We start from the raw sequence: 19232 nt of genomic DNA, 5'->3' as shown, positions 1-19232 counted from the left end.
AAGATACTACAGTGGTTTGCCATTTTCTGCAGTTCATTTTACAGGAAATTGAGGTAAACAGAGTTAAATGTCTCATAAGTGTCTGCCAGATTTGAACTCAGGAAAATTCTTTTTCCTGACTCCAGGCCCAGCACTCTATCCACTATGCCACCTGAGAATCTCATCTCATATCTTATCTAATATAAAACGTATGTACTGTATTTCTAAGTGTGCATATTTATATTAATGCTAGGAGTCTTCTAGGGTCAAAGATCTAAATGTGAGAAGTTAGATTATTTTAAAAACAGAATTTGACATATTTAATCTGTATCAGACTGCTATACTATCTAGGGAAGAAGGGAGGAAGAAAAATCGGGGACACAAAATCTTACAAAAATGAATGATGAAAACTATCTTTATATGTATTTGGAAAGTTTTAAAAACTTTTTAAATTATTTTAAAAATTAAAGTTAATGAATGATTGATTAGAGGCTAAGTCTCCCTATATTACCTCAATCTCAATAATCATCAGCATGGAAGTTTTAACCTGCTATGGCTATGGATAACTCACTCCCAAGAGTTCATCATACTGTGTTGGATTCAGTGTGTACATTCAATAGGCTTTAGTCTCCTGCAGTCAATACCCTGCACAGGATCCACCATCACAGGAACTTCACAGATCCACCAGCCTCAGTCTCCCCAGGATCAGGAACTATAGGCATGCACCAGGCCTGGCAATCACTAAATTATTTGAATTGTGAATTAACCTACTTTCAATTCAAATATAACTGACTATAACATTCCTCTTATATGGTTAAATTATGTGTCAAAAGCAGTAAAGATATTTTATGTGTTTGCAAATACATATAAAGATTATCCAAAAGTCCTAGAACAAAATTTTATTGTCATCTAAATACAACCAATTTGTTGCATGCTATGAATTTATTTATCACCAGCTAATTTACCTTACTGTCAGAATCTTGAACGGTGCTTTCCTTAGAGCTCTGAACTGATTCCATTTCAGTTAATTCCACATTGAACAAAAAGAATATGAAGCCATACAGTGCTGGTCCAAGGCCATTACACAGACCTCTAATTCCAGTTATTATTCCTTGAGCAACTCCTGCAGCAAAATAAAAGAAAATGAGATCATAAGCATTTTGACTGATATGCTTCTATGTTTGCAATACTATTGAATCAAGTCTCAAAAGTCTGACACAACATCATAGTCCTACCATGCTTCCTGATACCAAGAAAAAGAAAAGTTTTTAAGAAGTTTAGCACAGGACCTGGCACAGAGTAAGTGCTTAATGAATGTTTACTGATTGATTATATGCCCCAAGAATCTTAATGCTTGGATTCACCTTCATAAAACCCTAAGCAAAATCAAAAGTCAGTGAGGTCTGTGGGCAAATGATGGCTATTTATGAATCTATCCCTGTCCAAAAATCTCCAGCAGAAGAAGTAAAAACAACCTTTGAGCAATTCACATATAAGATATCACAGACTTAACCATTCCTATGGTTATATTAAAAATTTATAGAACATTAACAGAAGTAAAAGGTGTTTTTTGAGCTTTCTGGGGCTGATAATATGTCAGCTAACATAGTTTCTATTGTATTTAGTGAGCATAATAAAATTTATATGTACTTTTCTCTGCTCATTACATCAACTTGGTAAATATATCTCATTCCTTTTTCATTGCCTTTACTGGGTCTTTCCACAGTATCCGTCACTGGCCACAAATACACAAGGTCCTGAAAGTTTTGGTGTACTTCAGTAGCCGGACTTCTGAGACACCCTGTATATCTCCACAGAAAAAATGAACAGTATGTGATTATACTATCTAAACAACTATTAGAAGTAACAGTAGTAGTTTAAAAAAACCTCACATTTATATGGCTCTTTGAAGTTTAGAAAGTACTTTCCTTATCAAAATAAAGCTGTGAGGGAGGTACCTTATGGCACATTAATAGAAACATTACGAAGTAAAAAAAATTTTTTATTATAATGGTTAGCATTTACATTTATATAGTGCTTTAAGAAGCATATGATGCTTTATAAATATTACATTTTATCTACACAACAACACAAGGAACTAGGAGTTATTATTATTCTTATTTTATTGCTGAACAAACTGAGGCAGACAGAGATGGTCAATTGACTCAACCAAGGTCAACAAAAAGAATTAATAAATGTCTGAAACAAATTAACCTCAAAGATCCTAAAAAAGAAGATATTGTTTGAATCCAGAAAGAAATATTGTTAGGTTTTGGGAAATAAGCTTACTGATTTAAAAAAACATGGAAAGCATTGGAAGAAATGACTTATGAGGGAAGATGCAATTCCTTCAGAGAAACAGATTATAGGAGGAAATAGGCATAGTCTTACATAGATCTATGAGTGTATGTGTATATATGTGTGTGTGTGTGTGTGTGTGTATGTATATATGTTTAGAGATAAATATGTATATATCCACACTTAATTGTAACCTTTAGAGTGGGAGGAGAGGCGAAAATAAAGTAAAAAATGCACAGTAGTAGAGAACAAAAGAAAACCAACAAAGAAGCAAAGGAAACCTGAGCAACTTTGAAAACAATATGTAGTATCTATTATATATGTTTTCTTGAAATGAAAATGTATTGTTGCATATAGAATTCTCTATTATGGTTTTGTGCATATGGCAATAGTTTGGGGCTTCTTTTTTCTTTTCTCATCTTGTATTTAAGCATAAAATAAAATAAAAAACTTTCAACAAGTAAGTGTTTGAGATCATATTTGAACTTAGTTCTTCCTGACTCTAAGCTCAGAGTTTTATCAACTGCACCACCTGGCTACCTTTATACTGAAAATCTCCTTCATCTATTTTCCCATTGTACTTACTTCTTTATATTCCAAATACTGACCAGCCTAACTCAATGTATTAGAATCAATATAGGGCTTGTCTGGACTATTTCATTTTGAAGAAAGAGTTTACTGTTATCTGAAAACCTGCTTTTCTCAGATATCAAAGCCTGTCTCTTCCTTGGGTTCCCACAGATACTAACGTTCAATAGGTGAGTAGCACTACCTTTCAGACATGACTGCCTCCCCTATTTGTTCCCATGAAAATAGTCTCACAGGTGTCTTATCTCATCTGAGCTGCTGAACTGTTTAATCTTGTCTCAAATCCCTCTTGTTCAATGCCAGATTCCAGAACTGTTTACCTTAAAGTAAGCGCCAAATGTGTCCTTGATGTCTCCTTATAGCTTTCTACTTCTGACCCTGATAAAATTTGCTCATTTTCCATCCCTCTTGGATTTCCTAATGTCTGCAACCATATAAATATGTCAATATATTCACTCAAGTTTTGGAAGTGAATCTTTTATCTACAGTTATCTATAATAAACTTTTAACAATTTACCCTCAACTCAGACTAGTCATTTGTGTGATCATCACAAGTTTACATTTGAGTCACACTTTAAAATTACAAAGCACTTTGCATGCATCATTTAATTTGATCTTCATAGTAACACTAAGAAATAAGTAGCACAAATATTATTATCTCTATTTGACAGATGAAGAAGCTGAAGCTCAGGTTAATCAGTCAAATCTGATTTGTTCAAAGTCACATAACTAATGAGGGGGAAGAACTGGAATACAAAACCATGTCTTTTCATGCCACTTGTAGGGCTATTATTTAGTTAGTATTTTTTATATTCTTTTTTAATACCTCCCTTAGATATTTTAATTGAAGGTATTAGAAATATCAATGTTTGCAGCTTTCAGGCTGGTATATAAAAGCCACAGCTTTAATTCAACGTTTTTTTTTTCAGTCACTCATTCATTCATTTATTTATTTGCTGAGGCAATTGGGATTAAGGAACTTGCCCAAAGTCATACAGCTAGGAAATACTAAATGTCCGAGGCCAGTTTGAACTCAGGTCCTCCTGACTTCAGTGCCGGTGCTCTATCTGTGCTATCTAGCTGCCCTTCAATTTGTATTTTATAACAATAATAATAAAAATAAAAATACTGACAAACATCTGTATTAATAAAATAAATCTAAAAGTGTGTCCCGGGTGTTATAATGGAAAGAACAATCAAAACCTCATATAGTTGCTACTGAAACACTAAGTTATGTAAATAAGTACAGAATAGTTGCTAACTTGCTTCTCTACCACTAGATGGCATGCATTATTAACTCTATATCTAATACAACCTCCCCTTATGCCCCCTTCCAAGAACTGAACTGAATTTTCCTATTTGAGTGATCCTTACATAATCACCAAGAAGAAACACAGAAAATGTTTTGCTTTACATATTTGGGGTCTTTTTTCAGGTGATATGAGCAATTTACTTAATTTCTGTACTAATTCAGATCTACTATAGAGGCAGGAACTGACTACATCCAATATATATACATCCACAAAGTTCTGTTCTCAGGCCTAGTTTCATTGTAGATATTTCCAGTCTTGTGGAATAAAGAACATTTTCTTTCCATTCCTATAATAGTTATTCTCCACTATCTGCTAATAATGGAGAAAGGGAGTGATGAATTGGAAAAAGAGAGAAAGAAAGCGCCATAACTTACCTCCCTCATAGCTTTATTTTGACGAGGAAAGTGCTTTATAAACTTCAAAGTACCACATAAATGTGAGGGTTTTTTTTTTGTTTTTGTTTTTTTTTTTAACTATTACTATTACTATTTACCTATGCTGGATTCCTTTTGCTACACAATACAATCCATTAAAGAAGGCAGAGACCATATCTAATCTCTGTATTTCCTTCTATCACCAAGCACAATGCTTTGCAATTTTAAAAGGATACTAAATGAACATATAATACACCTCTTTAATCTGCTTTTTCTACTCCTTCTTCCAATAACAAATTTAAAAAATACAGCACAGTTAAGTATGTAATTCAAAACTGAATAGGAAAGCAAGATATTTCCCACTGGCTTTTTCAATATTCAAAACTAGGGAGTAAAGATTTTATAAAAACATGAAAAGTATGAAAGTTAAGTAGAAAGCAAAGCAAATAACTGGAGAAAAATTACTCTTGTAGTAAGTTGATAAGATAAAGGTGTCATTTCCAAAATAGATATGGAACTAATTCAAATGTATAAAAATAAAAGGTCATTCCCCAATTGATAAATGGTCAAGGGATATGAACAGACAATTTTCAAGCCTAAGTTATCAATAACTATATGGGGGAAAAATGTTACAGATCATTAGTAATTAGAGAATGCAAATAAAAGCAATTCTCAGGGCAGGTAAATGGTGCATAGTGGATAGAACACCAGCCCTGAAGTCAGGAGGACCTGAGTTCAAATCTGATCTCAGATACTTAACACGTTCTAGCTGTGTGACCCTGGGCAAGTCACAACTCCAATTGTCTCAACAAAAATAAATAAAGTAAAAGCAACTCTCACCAACAGGACTGGCAAAAGTGACCCTCCAAAAAGGAAAATGGGCGGACGGTGAGAGCTACTGTAGAGGGAAAAAAAAAGGTGCAATAACTCACCATTAGTGGAGCTATGAATTGATCTAATTATTCTGGATAGCAATTTGGAACTACAGACAATAAGTTACTAAACTGTGCAGGTCTTATAACCCAGCATTACTAATTCTAGTATACAGAGATCAATGAGAGAAAAGGGACTTGTATGGACAAAAATATCTATAGCAGCTATTTTTGTGGTGGGAAACAACTGGAAATTAGAGGTGCTGATGAAGTGGGAAGTAGCAAAACAAATCACAAATACATGAATATGATAGAATACTACACCACTGTGTCTTCCCCCAAAAAAAAAAAATTGATAAAGATGACAAAGAAAGCTAGAAAAATTTTGATGAAATGATGCAGAATGACTTTAGAAGAATAATTTCTACAAAATCAACATGATAAAAACAAATAGCTCTGAAAGACCTAAGAACTTTGATCAATACAAGGACCAATAAGGATTTCAGAAAACTCAAGATGTTTACTATCTACTTCCTGAAAAAGAGGTGATAAAATCATAGTGCCTACTGAGACTTATTTTTCTGGACATGGCCAACTTGAAAAATTGCTTTGCTGGACTATACAAATTTATTATAACGATCAAATCTTACTTTTTCAATGAGGGAGGAAAGATGGGAGAAAAAGGAAGATTTTTCTCATAAAAATCTGAAAAATTCAAGAAAAAATATGATAAGGATGCTTTTTGATTTTGTGTTATTATTACTAGGTTTGTACTACTGAAAAGACAAAAGAGGGAAATGACCCAAATATGCACCAAAAATATTTATGGCAGTCCTTTTTGTGGTAGCAAAGAACTGAAAATTAAAAAGGTAACTATCAATTGCAGAATGGCTGAACAAATTATGATATATGAATACAATGAAATTGTATTAAGTTAAAAAATGATGAAGTGGAAGGTTTCAAAAGAAATCTGAGAAAGCCTCATATCACTGATGTGGAAATAGACAGTCCCAAGAGAACAATTACTAAATAATAATAACAATATAAAGACAAATAATTTTGAAATACTCAAGAACTATAATCAATGCATTGACCAACCAATATTTCAAAGGATTCAAAATTAAACTGGCTACATATCTCCTAATAAAGAGCTAACAGACTAAGGATACAAATTGATATATATATACATACATACACACACACACACACACACACACACACACACACACACACATATACGTATGTATATAAGTGCATATTTTGGGAAGGATGGAAGGTTGGAGAGAGATAGCCAGTGAGAAAAACTGTCTTACTTGACAGTTTTATATATATTTATTTATATATTTATATAAATATTTGTTGCATGGGTTTTGTTTTTTTCTTTTTCATTATGTAGGGCTAGAGGGAACTTAAAAGGAGGGGAAATAGAGCTTTATTTTTTAAAAATAAAATTAAAAAGCAAAGAAATGGGGGGAAAAAATCAAGCAGGAAAACAAGCTCAAAAAAATAGTATTTAACTTCATAAGAGTAAAGTAAATGGAACTAAACAAGAATACAAGACATGAAAATAGGAGAATTAGTTGACCTCACCTTGCTGGTCTGACTCTGCATTACGTGAAACAAGTGCACTGACTGCTGGAAATGTAATACTTGACATGGCTGCTACAGTTCCTGCTGCCCACATCATCCTGCAATGATAACATATCATTGTGTAATTAAAGACTCCAGTCACAGAAAAACAAAATGATTTTTCCTTCACATTTCCTTTGTACCCATATTGGGGAGTGAATGAATACAAGCTATTTGAGCTTCCCAATGTGAGCTTTTTTGTTTTTCATTTCCTTTGAATTCTTTGCTTCTTCCCTGGAAAGACTAATTCAAAGCAATGAAGCTTTCTTCAGTTTACATTCATCATGTTTTCCTTCTGATCTAATAAGCAAATTACAAGTGGGAAATTCTTTGCTCTGTACCAATCTCCCTATTTCCCTTAAGGCTACCACATTTGCTTATATCCACCAAATGAGCCAAGAAAGAATCAGGGGTGAAATTTGATACTGGCAGACTAGCGGAATTCACAAAGACATATTGTTGAAGTGTAACCAGTGGAAATGCTGAATGAACAAATTTGAAAATTCAGGCTAATACTCCAGACTCTTCCAAATGTACTGCTTTTTAACCTCTACTAACTAGCAGAGAATCTCCAGAGAAGGCAGGAATTAAGGGTAAAAAAGGGAATATAACTTTAATACTAAGAAAGAAAACGAGTCTCTTTAGATAACTTTTTCTCAAGAAACTGGATCCAAGTTGAAAGTATGATGGAAACTAAGTTCTTATTTCTGACTAAAATCATTGGCTAATGCAGTGATTCAAGGCAAGTCCAACAGACTTGGGATGGAAAATGCCATCTGCATCCAGACAGAAGTATGGATACAGAATGTGGATCGAAGCATAGTATTTTCATCTTTTTGTTTATTTTTCTCTTTCTTGTGGTTTCTTTTCCCTTTTGATCTGATTTTTCCTTGTACAGTATGACAAATATAGAAATATGCTTAAAAGATTTGCACATATTAAAACTATATCAAGATTGCTTGTTGTCTTGTAGAGGGAAGAAGTAAGTGATGGATGGAGAAAAATTTGAAATACAAAGTCTTGCAAAAGTTAATGTTGAAAATTATCTTTGCATGTGTTTAGAAAAATAAAATACTACTGAAAATTTAAAAAGAAAAGTAGTGGCTACATGATATGCATAATCTTCTTAGAGGAAAAACATCTTTTGTTCCTTTCATAAGATTTGCAGTTAAGAGTAATGGGTTTCTATAATGCCCCAAATATGTAGGCCTAGTCCTAAAACATAACAAAGGGGAAATAATGAAGCTAAAATGAAATGCTATGTATTAAATACAATGGGAAGGATTTTTTTTTATTTTCTAAGTTAATTAACAATACATAGAAACAGAAAATCACACACTAGTCACTTATATTTGTGTCACCACAGTCCATCAAGTATTACTTGATGTACCGGAATTTCAAGTACATACAAAAATATATATTATAAAAGAGCAGGGCTAGCTCTAACAGGACAATTGGCAATATAATAAACTAGAAGCCAGATACATAATGAAGAGGTGATGAGAAAAATATGGCATTCTTTTGACCTTGTATCAATTAATAAAATCTTTCTGTATTGCAATCTAATAACTTAGTGTATGAGAACATACATGGTCCATTTCTTGAAGCAACTTAAACATTACTTAAGAATATAGGTCAAATGTTTAACAATCCAACCACCCCCCCAAAAAAAAAAAAAACAACTTAAAAAATATAATACATAAAAGTATTCTTTTTTAACTTATTAATACTCTAGCACTACTTTTTCTCAAATTCAAATTCTCTCAGAATAGCAACATGGACTATACTTGTGATGTCTTCCAGATGAGAAAATTCCCTCTACAAATGAAGAGCAACCCTTCTACTACAACTTTTATCCTTTATTGAGTTGCCTAGCATGGAGAGGTTAAGTGATTCAATCAGCTGGAGGTGGAAGTTGAAGTCAGCTTTTTCTGACTTCCACATCAGCTCTCTCTTCACTATTCCATACTATCTCTTTCAGCATTTCTTTTCTCATCAAGTTCAAATTTCACAAAACTGTAAAATCCTAACATATCTAATCATTAAAGTAGTGCTATAATAAAAAATTTGCCATATGTTCCATTAATAGAAAGTCTTTTTCCCTTTCTTAATTTACTAAAATCCAAAGATCATTCACTTAAAACTAAAACTCGTCCAAAAGGCTTATTTAGAAATACATAACTACCAAAAATGGTAATTCCTTACCATGCCTGGGATCCAAAACCATACCACGCCAATTGGAACATCTGAAAACCCAACCCCAGGAGAACAGTGTTCTTATTGCCTATTGACTTCATCAAGATGCTAAGAAATACTGTCTGAAAAATAGAAGAGAAAACCCTGTGAGAAAATAATTTTATAAACTTTATAAACCACTGTGATTTACCACTTTACAAACACGAACATGTCACAGAATACTACCAAAATCACAATACTATAAAGACAAAAACAAAAGACATTTATGTAGTGCTTTAAACTTTTTAAAATTATACACATATATACACATAATCTCATTTTAATTAATGCTGGGATCAGGATACTTAATAGTGTCATACCACCTCTTAGAAAAAGATGACTAATTGTTCAGTTCCAAAGGTCCAGAATTTAGATACCTTCTGAGTTTTGAGGGAAAATGACTCAAAAAGCTTTTCCCTATTCTGGTTCCTCTGCACTTCTCTAATCTAGAGCTACCTAAAATATAGCTAAATATTATTCTTCTTTCGCTGACTAGGAATTTATTAATCATTATTACTTTAAAATGACATTTCTAATTACCTCTGGAGAAATGTTGTCTATTTCAACATTTATTTAGCATCAATAAAAAAAAAATGAAACTGTACAGAGTATAACTAGTTTTACAAAGAGTAGTTCAATACATTAAAAATCCAGTGAGAAGACAAAAATAAATACATCTACGCCAACATTTCATGTAGATAACTATCATACATTCCAAGGATCCATGGTTTTGTGAGTATGGTTACTTCTTCCAACAACTCAGATGACAATCCATCTACAATCTACTAGAAAATGTCTTTAGAGAGTTTTTATGGATTTACATGCAAACAACCTGGTGATTAGCCTCTAAAAATTAATTGATGTTTGAATGAAGGAGATGGTATTTATCACATTTAAGCTCAAAACCTTTCCAATATGGTAGAATCTATGAGTTTGTACTCTGCCGGCATAATCTTTAAAAAACTCCAAACCAATTTTCAAGATGAAAAGACCTTTGAAAATATTTGCTTTAAGACAAGAAAACTGATGCATGCATATAATAGGTATACCAAAATAATTGCAAGAGATATTTTGGCATTAACCAACTAAATGAAATTATTACCAGAGATAGGGACATAAAGAATAATCTATGATTTCATTGATATATTGATTTCTCAGTTGAGGATATTTCCTCTACCAATGCAGGTCAATATTTTCTATATATAAAATCTTAAACAGATACTCAGAACATTGAGAGAGTAATAACTTTTCCATAATCACACAGCCAGTATAAATCAAAGAGAGGACTTGAACTTCCCAAAAGTACTCCTTTAGTTCTCTATTACACCAGATGTGTTAGACTATCATATAGCTTTCGTGATACAATATAATACAACACAATTGTATTACATTAAGGTGGGGAAAGGCAGGGGAACAGAACTCAATTTGCTACCCACAGAAATCAGTCCATGATACCTCTTTATTATTATTTAAAAAAACAAACCTGTCATTTAAATTAAAAATTAACTTAATTCACAAATGATAACGCCCAATTTTCTCAATTCAGTATTTTACACGAAGAGTATGACATTTGCTTTTGCCACATTTAAAATTATTTTTTAATTTGTGAATGTAAAAATATCAACAATGGACATTTCAATTCACAAATAGAAAAGACTTTTATGCAATTTTTAAAGTCTATATTGTTTAATATAGTAGCACCAACAATGCCCCCTTGTCAATAATTTCAGAACTTCCTACTTGCAACTATTCTCTCTCCAACTCTATTTCTTTCTTAAACCCACCTTTTTTCTTTCCACCCATTTATATGAACAAGCTATGTAAAGAACAAAATAAGAAATAATCAAGAGAGAGAAAGTCTTAGAATATATAGTGAGAGATAGAGGACTGAACATAAAACTGCAGAAAATTTATTCTTTTTAAGTTCAGAGTGTGATGACCACTCTACCCTCTCCTTCATTTGTGTATGTTTTTCTTCTAATGAATGTCAATTATGAGAACTAGTAAGTTTCTTCAGCTTCTTCCTCATTTCTTCCCTCGTGTATTTTATTTTCTGTTCCTTTTCTTTCCACTCCTTAAACCAAACAAAACCATACCTAAGACCCATGATTCTCTTCCTTAGCTCTTTCTCTGGCAATCAAATATGGGAGGATTCAGAAGAGAAATATTTCTTCTCCCCTTATTAACATGTAGACTAATTTTTCATCAGTCAGTTCCTACCAACTGTTCAAATGTTATTTACCTTTGTCTCATGTATTTGCATTTGAGACTCAACACAGCAGTGATCTATCAGAAAAGTTTCAGAGCCCTCTTTTATTAAGGTTCTTTTTTTTTTTTCTTCCAGTAGAATTATATTCAGTCTTGCAGGATAAATTATTCTTGGTTAGAAATCTTTTGACTTTTGGAAAAGTTTTTCAAGATTTTCTTTCCTTTAATCATAGTTACAGCAAGAATGTTCAAGTCATCTGTGACCCTGACTGTGAGTTCTCCCTTTCTTGAATTCTTTCAGTTCTACATGTTTACAACATTTCTTTTCCTTAACCTAGAAGTTCTGGATTTTGATCAGGTCAATCCTTAGTATTTCAAATTTGCAGGGTTTTTTTGAGGAAGCTTCTGATTTTAATGGGCCTAGGCAGTTTTGTCATTATGTTTTCTTAAAATATGGGATCCAAGTTTTCATTTGGTCACAGCTTTCAGGACAAACAACTTCATAAATTGTCTTCCCTCAATCTCTTTTCCAAGTCAGTTTTTGATAGCTGATACATTATAGACTCTTTTGTTTTTTCCCCCCAATCTTCTGATTGAGTTTTCATTTCTACCGTTTGTTTCCTCATGAACTCACTGAGTTCTGTTTGTTCCATTTCATGCTCTAGATCACTACTTGAGTAAGGTGGTTTCCTAGATTCTATTCTAAGTTACAACTTTCTATTTTTTATTTATTTTTTGAGATATCTATTTTCTCAAGCCATTCTCCAATTGATAAATGGTCAAAGGATATGAACAGATAATTTTCAGATGGAAAAAATCGAAATTATTTCTAGCCGTATGAAAAGATGTCCAAATTATTATTAATCAGAAAAATGCAAATTAAGACAACTCTGAAATACCACTACACACCTGTCAGATTGACTAAGATGACAGGAAAAGATAATGACAAATGTTGGAGGGGATGTGGGAAAACTGGGACACTGATGCATTGTTGGTGGAATTGTGAATACATCCACCATTCTGGAGAGCAATTTGGAACTATGCTCAAAAAGTTATCAAACTGTGCATACCCTTTGATCCAGCAGTATTATTCCTGAGCTTATACTCCAAAGAGATATTAAAGAAGGGAAAGGGACCTGTATGTGCCAAAATGTTTGTGGCAGCCCTCTTTGTAGTGGGCTAGAAACTGGAATTGAATGGATGCCCATCAACTGGAGAATGGTTGGGTAAATTGTGGTATATGAATGTTATAGAATATTATTGTTCTGTAAGAAATGACCAGCAGGATGATTTCAGAAAGGCCTGAAGAGACTTACATGAACTGATGCTGAGTGAAATGAGCAAAACCAGGAGATCATTATATACTTCAACAACAATACTATATGATGATCAATTCTAATGGACGTGGCTCTCTTCACAATAAGATGAACTAAATCAATTCCATTTGTTCAATGATGAAAAGAAATAACTACACCCAGCAAAAGAACTCTGGGAAATGAGTGTAAACCACAATATAGCATTTCCACTCCCTCTGTTTTTGTCCAACTGCATTTTTGATTTTGTCCTCAGGTTATTTTTCCCTTATTCCCAAGTCTGATTTTTCTTGTGCATCAAAATAACTTTATGGATATGTAAACATATATTGTATTTAACATATTTAAAATGTATTGGTCTACCTGCCATCTAGGGGAAGGGGTGGGTGAAGGCGGAGATAAGTTGGAACAGAAGGTTTTTCAAGGGTCAATGCTGACAAATTATCCATGCATATATCTTGTAAATAAAAAGCAATAAAAAAAAAATAATAATAAAAATATTTTTTAAAAAGAGATATCTATTTTCTTTTAATCTTATTTCATTTCTTTCAGCCACTCGTACTAACCTTGTGGATTACTCTTTTTTTTTCGCTGAGACTATTTTTGCTTGTGGCACAACATTTTTTCTTGGAAAAAACACTTGAACCCATCATAGTATAAGTTAGAAGACCTTCTTAAGTGTGTTTAACTGTTTCTTCTGTTTGCTCACATTTCCAAGGTAAATTTCTGTACTGGGACCTTTTGTCTTTTTTTACATCTCACGTTAGCTGAGCATAAATACTTGGCCCTTAGGAGGCACTTAATAGATGCTTGCTGAGCATAAGGCTCTCTACTCCCTCATCACTCTCCACCCTTTCTCTTGGATAGATCTTGGGTCTACTCCCAGCACACTAAGAGTCAATGCCTGTACAGTTTAGGATAGGATAGCCGAGATCAGGCACTGTCTTCTTACCACAATCCTTGCTTCTGCTTCTTTTCCTAGTGTACTAATGCAAGTATTGATCTTGGCCCTTTTCTGCTTTCCCATTATATAATTCTCCCCCAAAGAACCTGGTTCCATCTCTTGCTATTGTCCTTAAAGGACCCTCTTAGATGCAAGAGATTCAAAGCTATTTGCTAGTATACATGTGGGCTTGGGAATCCTCTGTAACCTTCCCAGTCACCATCTTAGCCAAAAGTGCATTTGTCATCATTAATTATCTACAAACAAAATCTTAGGTCCTATGACAAGCTTAGAACCCTTTCCACAGTACCACAATGCAAATATTTTATTCCAGAGGCAACACAGAGTTTCTGGAGTTTGTTAAGTAAGGGAGTCATATGGTCAGCTTCATCTTTAAGGAAAATAACTTTGGCTGCTTCTATATAGAAGGCAGAATGGAACTAAGGATAGACTAAAGATAGAACTCCAATTAGAAGGCCATGGTAATAACGATATGAAAGATAAACTGGTCCTGATTTAAGGTGGCAGCTGTGTGAAGAGAGAGAAGGGATCAGGAATAAGAGATAATGTAGAGGTAAAAACAGCAAAATATGGCAAATGACTGTGTGTGTGAAATAAGGAAAAATGAAAACAATGAAGAACAATTTTGGGAATTATAAATTTAGAAGGCTTGAAGAATGATGGTACTTTTGAAAGAAACAGCAAACTTTTAAGGACAGGTTAGGGAGGAGGGGTGAGAGAAGAAAGCCAAGGAAGAGAGGTGAATTCTATTTTGAACATGTCAACAGTTGAAATATCTCTGGGAAAATCAACGAGGTTAGCCTATATTCTATCATTCAATGTGTTCACGATCCCATTGGTGTGAGTATATTTTCACTTACAAATCAGAAAATATCTATGTTTTCTCACCCTGTAAGATTCTTGCCTGCATTCCCTTCTATATAACCTTGATAAAGGATCTACAGCTACATAATAGATAACAGTAAATTTATTTGAAAAGGAGGGTATGGGGCAGGTAGGTGGTGCAGTTTTGATAGATCATCAGCACTGAAGTCAGGAGGACCTGAGTTCAAATATGGCCTCAGACACAACACTTCCTAGCTATGTGACCCTGGGCAAGTCACTTAACTCCAAATGCCTCTGGCGAAAAAAAAAAAAAGAAGAAAAAGAGGATTTATCTTGTCTTTTGCAGTCCCAAGTTTATGATATGGGAAAATGGGAAATGAATTTTACTAATTTCTCATATTATACATAATGTTCTAAAATTTATACAGTTCCTCAAATTTGGAGGATGTCACTCTTACTCAAATTTCCTTCCCTCTTCAAGCTTCTCTAAATAGTCTTTTGCAATAGTAATATTAGACTACTTATGTTAACTGGAGTTTCAAGGCATCAACTATTATAAAATTTGCCCTGAGTTCACAAGAATTAAAGGCCCTGAAGAAGTTACAAAATGTAGTACAAAAAAACTAAAGATCATGACAACTTAATAGCCAGCAATTTCAGCATACTATACCAAGTGTTTATTTTGACACTTACCTGAGCTACAATGGACAGGATTCCTACCATGGCAATAAATGCTGCAATTTTAGCTGATCCAAAACCTATAATCTGAGAAAGTTGATAAAAAAAATATTACTTATATTGACACACTAAAGATGAAAAAAATGCTAATTTTTTTGAGTTACAGGAAAACAATGCTGGGATAAGGTTCACAAATGCAGCATTTCAGTGAATTCTGAGAATTCTGAGATTTGAAAATCTAAACTTAAAACAGCTTTAGAAGGTATAAATATGAAAATTCCTAACAAAGAAAAATATTCAATATCTTTTTCAAAGATATAAATTTGCTTCTGTTTATTGAGGGGAAGGAAAATTCTTATGAATTCTAGGACTGATATTAAATTATTAAAAGACATAGAAACCATCTGCCTGATTTAACTAAGCATTTACCATACAAATATTCTAACACCTTATCAAGAAACATCACATATATGGATGAAATGTAGAGTTTAAATGCTATACTGAAAACTGCTTTGCCTGGAAAATCCACCACCCTACTGCCACAGAAACACAAATAATATTATGATGAAATAAATTTGGCACAGAATGAGGAAAGGCAAATAAATAAATTAATAAATGAAAATTGGAGCTCAAAAAATTTTTTTAATGAATGTTAAAAAGAAATCTTAATGGTATTGGGAATATTTAATGAAATACATTTTTTAAAACTTTAAGTAAATGAGGGATTATTCTATCATAGAAAAGTAAAAAAAAATTAGTTTGGGGGGAGGTGGAGGGAAGCAGAGCTATCTTCACTCTAAGACATCTCAGGACAAGTTAAAATGAATGCAGTTCTGTCAAATACTCGTATCTTTAACCTCACAGTAGTGTCACTGCTAAGTGAGAGAAGGTAAAAAGATTATGGTATGTATTATAAAATCATCTAGCATTTAAAGCCCTTGTGGAACAATTTGGACCCTTTCTATCTTTACAGAATTTTTAAACTTTAACTCTCTCCATACACTCTACAACCCAGGAATACTGCTGTCCTTGCTTCTTCTCTGTCTGTCTCCAATGTCTCTCTCTTTCTCTCATATCCCTACTAGTTTCCTTGGCTTTTCTCAAAACTCAGATCAGATTCGACCTTCTGCAGGCCGACTCCCCTTCCATCTTCCTAGGAAGAGGAAGGGGTATCCAGGCCTACAGGGAAAAGAAAATATAAATATACGTTTTTGAAATATAGAGTATTAACAACTGAGTAAAGTATCAAGAGAGTTGAGCCTTGAAGGAAGCTAAGCAAAAGAGGGATGGGAGTACATTCCAGGGAAAAGGATGGAGGTAGGTGTACAAGTACATTTCAATTATTTCTCTACTCCTCCAGTCTTTTGGAAAGTAAAAAGTCAAAAGTTAAAAAGCTAAGGCCTCCTGGGAAAATGGGTTCTAGGTGATAACCAAACTTACAACTATATCATTAACTTCTCCATCCCCTAAAGAAATTAGTTATGACCTACCTAAAGGCTACTTTAGGAAGAAAGAGAAAAGAAATAAGCATTTATATAGCTCCCACTATGTGCCAGAAACTATTTTAAATGCTTCTTTCAAATATTATTTGATTAGATGAAGTAGAATGTTAACTTCAATTTGATACTGTAATCACATTCTTGTTCAAGATTTGTAAAAATATTACTTCAAATTGTCTTGTGTTTCAAATAAAAATTCCAGGGCATGAAGAGACTCTGCTACTTTGGGCATCGCTATCTGAACTAGAAATGTTTGAATTTAAAATAATAATAAATTAATAAAAGTTGCCTCTATCATCTCTTGCCCCAAAACATAGCATACAGAATTTTTTTTCTTCAGTAGGAAATATAATGTCAAGTTCAGAGAACACCAAGCTGGCCAATTTCCCTGGAATGCAAAAGATTAATGTGAATAAGTACAGAAAAAAAAGGCTAAAACCTGATTGCAAAAGGTTTTAAATGTCAAGCTAAGGATTTTCTATTTTAGCCCAAAGAATTCTAAGATAAAAAGTGACATGTTCCAATTGTATAACTGTATTTTCAGAAGTTTTGTTAAAAATAATCAAGGGAAGACACTGTAAGCAGGAAGAGCTGAGGTGCAAAACATCAGTGCCCAATTTAAGGTGATGGCTCTTTGGGAATGAAGCAAAAGGGATAGATATGAGATATGCTAAAGAAGTATAAGAGACTCAACTTAGCAACTTATTTAACAGAGAGGAGAGGAAAAGAGAAGTGAGGGAGAGTGAAGAGTCAAGATCACAATGAGGTCATGAACCAGAGTAGATGGAAGGATGATGGTGCTTTCAACAAAAAAGGGATAATTTGGATTAAGGGCAAAAAAATAGTGCGGGAAAATAAGGGTTCCCAACTACAGCTGATGGGTAAGAAATGATGTTCCAACCAAAGAGAATGAGGAGTCTTCATGACACTACAAAACAAAGCATTAGGGAAACTAAGGAAAAACAAAATGTTCATAGGAAGGGATGGTCTGCAATGCTAAAAGCTGTGGAGATGTACAAAAGGTTAAGAAATGAAAAAGGACCAGCAGATTAAGAAGTTAAAAGATCTGTGAGAAAACTTAATGCTCAGAAGTCAAATTACAAAGAATGAGAAATGAGATGAAGAAATGGAGACAATAGAGACAAGAAGACTTAAAAGTTTGGCTATAAAAAGGAGAAACTGTTGACAATAAGGAGATGGTTTGTTTTTTGTTTGTTTGTTTAAAGATAGGAGAAAACATTTATAGATAACATTGAAGAAGTCAATTCAGAAGCAGAAAATGAAGACACAGAGAGACACTGGAGAGAGAAAGAAAGGAGTGCAAAGAAGAGGATCGAAGAAGTTGGGTAAGAAAGAGTAAGACACAGTTGATTTTGATCAACTATAAGCACCAAGAGAATAAGAAGGCATGGGATTCTAGAGTAGAGGTCTCATAATTCAACAACTTATCTACAGAATTGCTGTTTTTGAGTCATTTCAATCATGTCCAATTCTTTATAACCCCATTTGGAGATTTCTTGGCAAGGATACCAGCATCATTTCCCATTCCTTTCTCTAGCTTATTTTATAGATAAGGAAACTGAAACAAACAGTGTTAAGTGACTTGCTCAGAGTCTCAAACAGCCATTAAGTCTATCTAAGGCTGGATATGAACTCATGAAAATGAGTATTTCTGGTTCTAAGTACAACCCTCTATCCACTGAGCCACTAAGATATGGGGAACAGAAAGTAAAAGGAAGACAGCACAGAGGTATGGGCCGCATCAACAGGAAGGGGTCACATAGTCACAAATCATGATTCAGAATAGATTAAGGAAAAATGTATCAGAGGAAGAGCTGGAAAGTTAAGAAGATGTAATCAATGAAAGCAATTTAATATTTTTTCTGAAACTCTAAGGTCATGGGATCCCCCTTCTACCTTGGGTGTCACTTCCATAAAGGCAAAGAAACGTCTAAAGAAATTTAACTTATCTAGAGTATAAGCTTTCAAATCATTTTTAAATTTAAGTTGTGGTCTTTGTTTTCTTACCATATAGTGCTAAGGGCTATTTCCTGCTGGAATGAGTTTTGCTTTAAAAAAAAAAATCCAATCCCTGTTTTCGTATTCTATCTGTGTCTAAGAGTTTCTTTCAATGAAAGCACATTTAGAAATTTTTCTCTTTTTTTTTGCAGAAATAACATTAGTTGAGTTCTGATTCTGTCCCTAGGGTTACAAAGGCTCTACTTAAATCTTACTATACTGCAGTTAAGGTGATAAGCCCCAGGATCTCAATACTATTGTCCTCAAGTTACAACACCAGCTGAAATCCTTCAGCTAGCAAGAGATGCAGTCATGTAGGCAAACTACTCAGTCCCTGATGGCCAGTTTTCAAAATAGTGAATACTGATGGGATGTTCAGCAATATGTGTATGATCAAAAATCCTTTAATGTGACAGGCAGAGTAACAGACTTTGATTT

At 33.5% G+C, this 19232-nt stretch overlaps 1 protein-coding gene across 1 annotated transcript in view; it reads right to left on the bottom strand.

Annotated features, from left to right (window-relative positions):
• MFSD14B (major facilitator superfamily domain containing 14B) overlaps positions 1–19232 on the bottom strand; it is a 77943-nt gene that overhangs the window by 2100 nt on the left and 56611 nt on the right. Inside the window, exons 8-11 of the mRNA XM_051996700.1 lie at positions 15292–15363; positions 9259–9371; positions 7015–7112; positions 945–1102 (exon numbers count right to left, since the gene is read on the bottom strand). Of these exons, the coding sequence (XP_051852660.1) occupies positions 945–1102; positions 7015–7112; positions 9259–9371; positions 15292–15363 (441 nt within the window). The remainder of the gene's footprint in view (positions 1–944; positions 1103–7014; positions 7113–9258; positions 9372–15291; positions 15364–19232) is intronic.

This window comes from Antechinus flavipes, chromosome 1, assembly GCF_016432865.1.
Source record: "Antechinus flavipes isolate AdamAnt ecotype Samford, QLD, Australia chromosome 1, AdamAnt_v2, whole genome shotgun sequence".
Taxonomy (NCBI): Eukaryota; Metazoa; Chordata; class Mammalia; order Dasyuromorphia; family Dasyuridae; genus Antechinus; species Antechinus flavipes.
The sequence above is the reverse complement of the archived record's forward strand: the minus strand, read 5'-3'. Positions and strand labels throughout refer to the sequence as shown.